The sequence below is a fragment of the Glycine max genome, chromosome 8, assembly GCF_000004515.6.
Source record: "Glycine max cultivar Williams 82 chromosome 8, Glycine_max_v4.0, whole genome shotgun sequence".
NCBI lineage: Eukaryota > Viridiplantae > Streptophyta > Magnoliopsida > Fabales > Fabaceae > Glycine > Glycine max.
The window spans coordinates 15,479,464-15,487,415 of record NC_038244.2 but is presented as its reverse complement, the minus strand read 5'-3'; the positions used below and the strand labels follow the sequence as shown (position 1 = coordinate 15,487,415).

The 7,952-nt window shown below is 30.0% G+C and overlaps 1 protein-coding gene across 1 annotated transcript; it reads right to left on the bottom strand.

Moving 5' to 3' along the window:
* Positions 1-3,813: 3,813 nt before the first annotated feature.
* LOC102665409 (transcription factor MYB26) lies at positions 3,814-5,789 on the bottom strand. The gene is made up of 3 exons (XM_006585452.3): positions 5,330-5,789; positions 5,023-5,152; positions 3,814-4,884 (listed from the first exon to the last, which is right to left on the bottom strand). The coding sequence occupies exons 1-3, from the start codon at positions 5,460-5,462 to the stop codon at positions 4,098-4,100; spliced, it is 1,050 nt and encodes a 349-aa protein (XP_006585515.1). The 5' UTR covers positions 5,463-5,789; the 3' UTR covers positions 3,814-4,097.
* Positions 5,790-7,952: the final 2,163 nt, after the last annotated feature.

Below are 7,952 nucleotides of genomic sequence, written 5' to 3'. Positions count from 1 at the left end.
GGATTTTGGAAAAGGGAGAAAGAAAAACGACGAGAGGAAAATAGAGCGTAGAGACGTGTGGTAAATGTAAAAAGTGACATATTATGTCTCTATTTATAGTTAGGGTATCCTGAGTCTATTATTTACTCTTTTTTTATTTTATCATTTTATATAAAGAAAATCTATTTTACTCATTGTCAAATGAATAAATAACTTTTTTAAAAAAACATATATTTATTTTATTTACCTTAAAACTATTATTTTAATTAATAAAACTATTTCTCTTATTTATTTAATTAAATTTTTTTATTATTTTTCTAAAATTCTATTTATTTTAAATAAAATAATTTTTTATTTATTTTACGAAAAATGAGATATTACAAATAAAGATGAGAATAATACTAATTTCATTTTAAAAAAAATACAAATATCTCTGTAGCAATTTGTGCTCTCCTCTTGTAATTGACTTCCATGTGAAGAAAAGGCACACGAATATGAAATGAATCTGAATATGGCCCATAAGAAAGATAAACTTTCTGCAACTGATTGTTATAGAAACTTATTGGAGTACCCCCCTACCCGGCCCAAAAACAAAGGCAAACCCACTTTAAGGAAAAGTATGGAGCATACGCGGTAGCTGTGAGTACGGACTTTGGTGGGATTTCCATCTGCTTTGTTTCATTGCAATTTGCAAAGATGAATGAATGATTGAAAGACAATAATCAACGCAAATAACAGAAAGCAAAAGGGGGTATGCATAAAATAAGCTTATTATTGGAAGGGCCAGGGCTATATGTGTGCCTATGTCATTCTAAGATTATTTTCAAAAGCACCACCAAAAAATTTATGTATAAGTGACAAAATTCAGTGACGAATTTTTTTTATCACTAATACTTTAGTTATTTTTTTTAAAAAAATATGTTATGGTATAATCATAATTTGGAAATGTTCATGAAACATGCATGTTCTCATCAGAAGACCTCAGGGAAAAAGTATAGAAAATAATGCGGTTACAATTCCCTTCTCTGCTTGGTTAACACATGGAATCTCAAAATCATTTTCTACTGTGATTTTGACAGTAATTAAGCAATATAGGGGGATATTTCTTTTTGGGTGTGGGGAGAAATTATAATCGGATTCACCAGGGAACAATGACCAATCAATCAATGTAATTATCAATTGTCACCAATTCACAACAAAAAATGTTTTGGTATATGCTCTATGTTTAATTAGTTAATTTCATTTCGGTTACTTTTTAACGTCTAATTAAGAATGAAGTTTTTTTTTTTTTTATCGGTGGAAGTAGAAAATCAAAAGATAGGTATTAAAAAATTTACATTAATTCACTCACATTATTTCATCAAGTTAGACCTCCTTATTAATTAAAAATAAAGTTTAATTAAAGAGAGAGAACCACGAGAAGACAAGCGTAATCACCCTCCTTCAAATTTTCTCACATACTTTCTTGTGTATAATATTGTTTCTTCAAATAAAATACACACTAGGAAAAAAGTATCATAGGAAGTAGGAACGATATAGAACCAACAAGAAGACAAAACACAAAAGGTGGCTAATTTTAAACATTGAGATCATAGGAATCTTGAACACTTCCAACCTTCCGAATTTTGAAATATCTCCGACATTATCTCACTCAATCTAACCTTTATGACAAAACCCAAGAAACTAACGGTTTAATTGGTCTTTCTCGAGGCATTTCAATAATGTAATATGGTCATGTCGTCAAGTTAGGCAACCCAAATATAACTTGTAAATCACGATGCAAATTATAAATCAAATCACTTTCATGCAAATTGTTTATCAGAGATATATTTATTTTTCTTTTTAGATCGCCTAAAAGGGTAATAAAGTGTAGAAGCATCAAATTGTTATTTTTTTAGAAAACGGAACATTTGAACTCCACATTTGTATACATTATCTTTCTAACGTGCATACACGGACGTGTACTATAAGTTGTCCATGATAATGACTTAACATTTCACTAGAAGAAACCAAGTAGGTAGGAACAAACTCGTTTGAAAAAAAAAATGATAGTAACACATTTTCTAATACATCTTCTAAAAAAACATATTTTCTAACATACTTATTATATAATTCTTTTTTATTGATTAGAATAGATTAAAAATTATAAAATCACAAGAAGAGTTCATTAAATAAGAAATGAAACCTATACAATTTTGTAATTTATAAAAATTCAACCAATAATAAAAAGTGTTAAAATAGTGTATTCTTTATATTTCTTAAAAATAATAATATGATAGAAAGTGTTTTAGTATGAGTTTTAACTTCAATGCAAAATATAAGAGATCAAGGCAGCTTATTCACTGTGGTCTCCATCAGCTTAAAAATACCAGCTATTTAGTGTTTGATAAGACTTTTAAGGTAACTTTTATATTATTTAATTATTTTTTAGAAAATGGAACATTGAACTCTAAGTGCAAATTATGTAATTATATTAAATATTGGACGGAAGAATTTTTTTCATTCATAATAATTTTATTTAACTTTAACATAATTTTTTTTGGCCTATAACACCTGTTGTGCTATATATCCTAAAAAAGACCAATTAAACTTTTTTTAAAACATATTAATTAAGGAAGCTAAGCTTATTGGCAAAGAAAAAGGAAGGCTAAGGCCATAGTTTACTTATTTATTATGTAGACGTATAAATAAATCTTATAACATTTATATAATTATAAATATAATTATTTATATATTATTTCATAAAAAATGTTTTTTTCTTCAATTATATAGCTATTATAACGTTTAGAATTAATCTATGCTTTTGACCTCTTTTAGGTTACAAACGGATTTTATATGTGTGTGTGTGTGACTAAAATAGAGTATATAAATAATTCAATCTCTTGAGTTATGAAATTCAAATTTAAGATATCTGGGCTTTGGTGTATTTAAACAAAGGACAAAACTTAAAAGCTATTTGTGACGCAAATTTGATCCATTTGTTTTTGTTTTCTCCTGTTTATCCATTACGAGATGAAGCGATCATTTTTTCTTCTTCAATATATTTGTCAAAGTTTAGCCAATTTTGAAGTCGTCTTTCCTGCGTAAGAAAGCCAAAGTCAAGATAAGATTTGAATTTCTCGTAATTATGGATTTGCCACTTAATTAGTAATTACCCAATCCAAACCATTAAATAAAGATTACAAATTCCATGTTTAATTAATTTCGATAAATCCAACTTAAAATAAGTACTACTACTGTATTTGAGATATGAACCACCTCATTTTCATAAACAAGTGCCTATTGATGACTGTCTAAATGTATGAAGACACGGAATCCATTTCGGCCAATATAGAATGGATCCTTAATTACAACATTCCGTACGATGTACAATAATTAATTTAATTATCTGCGATATTTTTGGGTATAGGAAAAAAGAAAAATAGAGGAAGATGCCAAAACATAGTTTCACTTTACTGCAATGTGTATATAACTCTTAACTTAATAAGTGCATAGTTTTATACCAATCAACGTCGAAGAATCTTAATTAACAAACGTTTATCTTTGAGTGCAAGATAGTCATAACATTGGTGCATGCTTTAAAAAGCTCTCTGATGACGCCATAAAGTATAAAGTATATGCATGATCATTGGACTCCTACCTAGGTCACACTTAAGGACACTTTGTCCTCGATCGAGTTGACCATGATGTGGACGTCTTTTGTTCTTGTTCGACATCGTCATCCATTATTAATGTTACACACACAAAGAGAGAAAAGAGAGTGAGCTAGAGAGGAAGCAATAGAACAATTAATGAGTTAACAAAATATATATATATATATATATATAGCTCTGCATCAATAATTCACATATATAGAATTAGATGACAAATATGTGAAAAAACCTAGACACATTTTTGGAACTTCAGCAAGCATTGTTTAATAGAAGTGCGCCTGAACTAGCAAGGTTCAGGTTTACCAACAAGAGAGAATCTACACTTTTGTGCAAAAGTTCAAGAAACAATTAATGCATGGAAATAACTGAGCTCATTGATCATTAAAGAGATTCCCCCACATTATTAAATCAAATGTACCATAAATAGATAAAAATTAAATTTATATCTATAAATAGTACCAACGTTCAAGACTCCCATCCTGAAGGAATAGGGTTTGGGACTATTTGGCTGCTTGATGCTGCTGATGAAGTTGTTGAAGAAGGCAACGATGACATGAAGGCATCAATGTACTCTAATTGATTTGATGCCACTGTTAGATCTTGTGAATAACACTGAAATTTTGCTGTAGTAGCCTCATGTTCTTGGATACTACAAACATAATCCTCAATGTCACTAACTTTTGGCACAATTGGTTCTACTAATTGACCTTCATAATGCTGCAATAATGCCATTGGGTTGAAGAATTTGTCAACAACATAATGTAAAGTGGTATCATCACTTTTGATAATCTGGTCATTTTCTTGATTTGGATTGAGATGTAGAGCTACACAACCCAATGACCATGTGTCTTCATAAGAGGATGGATTATTGGAAGATAATGGTAGTACTATTTCTGGTGTTGGATTCTGAATATGAAGAAAATTGTTGGCATTGTAATTGCTATCAATGCCTAACTTTACATCATTATTAATATGATCAAAACCTTCTAGGATTGGGGATATTGGTGTGGTGGGAAGGTAGAGCTGGTCTGCGTGATGATGAAAATTTAGGATCACATTAGGGTTTGCAGTAAAAGGGAATAAACTTTCCATGGTGCCAACATTAAAGCCGGGGCTGTGAAAATCAGAAAATGTGGCTAAAGGAGGAATATTAACATCACGAGAAAGGAGTTTCTTCTTTATGCTTGAATTCCAAAAGTTTTTCACCTCATTATCTGTTCTTCCAGGTAGGTGCTTGGCTATCTGAGCCCATCTGTACCCAAAAAGTTTACTCTTGTTGAGAAAAAAGTAGATAAAACAACCTTTTGATAATAATGTTGATGATGCACATGAATAGAAAAAAAAAAGTAGAAAAAGAAAGGAGCATGTGTGGCTATAGCAATGGTTATACCTGTTCCCTAAAATGCAGTGGAGTTCAATAATGAGGGCTGCTTCTTGAGGAGAGAAACTTCCACGTTTCAAATCAGGTCTTAGATAATTTATCCATCTTAATCTGCAACTCTTTCCACACCTCTGAAGGCCTAAGCACACATCATGAAATTATGAACATATAATTAATAAAAAAACTCAGAAAGTTTTAAGACCTACTTAATGAAGAAACTGAGAAATTAATAACATATATAGAGGGTGCTGAAAAAAACATTAATAGTAGTGTAGAGTTGTTAATTATATATGTCTATATATGTGTGTGTATATACCTGCAAGTTTTGGGACAGAACTCCAGCAACCATGTCCATAAGTTGTGATGTAGTTGATGAGTTTTTCATCTTCTTCAGGTGACCATAGCCCTCTTTTGACCTTCTGCTTGTTGCAGCAAGAGTGATGCCCCATGTCTTTCTTTTCTTTCTTACTTTCTCTCCCTATCTGAAGTCTCAAAGTACTAATAAATACATCCAATTAATGGATACACCAACAATATCAGTTTTTGTGTTATTTGTGAAGAGAAAAAGTGAGATATTGAGGATAAAGGAAAACTAGCTCTAGTTTCTAGCTTTTAGCCCAAATTAACAAAGAGGTTGCATTGAATAATAATATGAAAAGAATGCAGACTTAACACAGAAATGGATGATATAATGCAGAAGCAGAAGTGAGTGTACATTGAGGTGGTGAATTTAATGTGGAAGGTGAAACATATGGTGGCCCAGTTAAGGTTTTGTGGAATAGAGGTAAAAGCTGCTGTGTCACCCTGTAAGAGTTGTATGTCTTATAAAGGATTCTTCATTGCTCACTGGGCTAATGGGGTGCACATGTGTCACACATGCAGGTGGTAGGACCCTTTAATTTGTGTTGACAGGTCCCACATTGGACATATACATGATTTTTAAATTACTGTCCACAATCACAATATTACAATCATAACATTAATGTATTTTGACTTTCTGCAATCACATCCTAATTGCAATTGTAAATTGCAACCATCAGTTATATTTTTCATAATTACCCACAATGTCAGGATTTTGTAGTTCACTTCAACACGATCACAATCATGACCACACTAGCAATTTAAAATCATATATGAACATATGTCATGTGCAGACGAACAAAGCTTTACAAACAAAAAAAGATATTGGTGAAACTTAATATATTTTGCTGATGCCTGACGTATACTTGCCAATATTGTCCCTTTGAAAATGGTAACAATTAGAAAAAGGTGTGTGGTTTTAACGAATGAGATTGTATTTGGAAGGGATCATGATCATCTCCTGCGTCTCTAGCAGGATTTTCTTTGCAGTTAGACCATTTGTCATCTTTCTCTTTAGTTACAGTACATTAATAAACTTGAATAATAATATAAAATAATTTTTATATACATTCATCTAATTATAAATTATGATTAATATAATATTTTTAAGATGATTATTTATTATAAAAATTAATAAATTTATTATATATAATAATAATTTATAATTAAGTTATGATATAAAATTATCTTACACCGCATAATCTTGTTTCTCATATTTAACAACTAATGAATCGTTGAGATTTGAGTAAATTTTGTTGGCTGCATACCTAATTGGCCAGAGAGGATATGTTAATAGATTTGGAAGGGTAAATGATTTGATATGAATCACTTTACCAACTACTGGAATTCGTCAAATCATTTCTTTTCAGGTTTAATGTTTGACTGTAGTAAGCAAATTAAAGGTATATCATAAAGACACATAGCTTTAAGAAAAGAAATATACGATGAGGTGCTAACTACAAGAAATATGTCTCTTTTATCGAAAGTCTAGCTTGCATGCATGTACGAATTTTCAAAAGATCAATCTCACGTGAAAATCATTCCTAATTAAAGGTGGAGTTAAGTGGAAGACATAGAGTGGTCAAGGGCCTAACACAATTTGCTAATTATTTTATCTTTACTACCGCAAAAGTGTGCTCTTCCGTACCTTTTACAGTGTAACTTCATGTATAAAGTCTGTTTTCCTTTGCTAAAAGAGGAACGTACACCAAGGATTTGTACATCGGTACAAACTGAGGGTAATATTTATCCTTAACTCTCTAAAGTGACAAAATAACAAGTGTATCTATACCATTATTCGAATTATAGAGTTTCATTATCTTAACTAATTTTAAATCAACATTAGATTCATCCTTCCTTTCTCAGCATTTTACACATTTAATCACCTTATGAAATTGTATACAACAGTCCCATAATGGAACTAATATATATAATGTAATTAATGTATTGTAGAGAACTTTATATGGCTGTAAAATAAAATTAGTTGTAGTATTGTTGGGATGACTAAAATAGATAAACTTAACCATGATTTTCACCTTTTATTTAGGTCAATATTAGCATTTGAGAACTTTGACAAATGGCTCTTCAAAAGTTTTCTTTCCTAACATAATGGCTTTGCGTACAGCTTCAAACCATATATTACATGTGGCTGCATGGCTTCGTGTATGTGAATGCATGTTGCATGCTTTTGCAATGATGTTTCTTTGACAAATAGCAAGTGTCATTATAATGCACCAACGCGCTGAAAAATTATTATTAGAAGGACAATAAAATGAAGAATTTAATTTGAATATATTGATAGCATATTCTCTTCTTTAATTTTTTTTCTTTCATTTTCACTCAATTAAGAATCATCATGTATAGTAAAAAAAATATTTTTTGTAGTACTTACGTACTTTCAAAATTATATGTAAGTTGATTAATTTGTAATTGATTGATATATATAGTACTAAAATACTTATGCTAAAAGTGTATTTAAATTAAAAATTTAAAACGAGATAACATAAAAGATAATTTCTTTAATTTTAATATGTGTGTGTATAAATAAAAAATAAGCAAAATATATATATATATATATA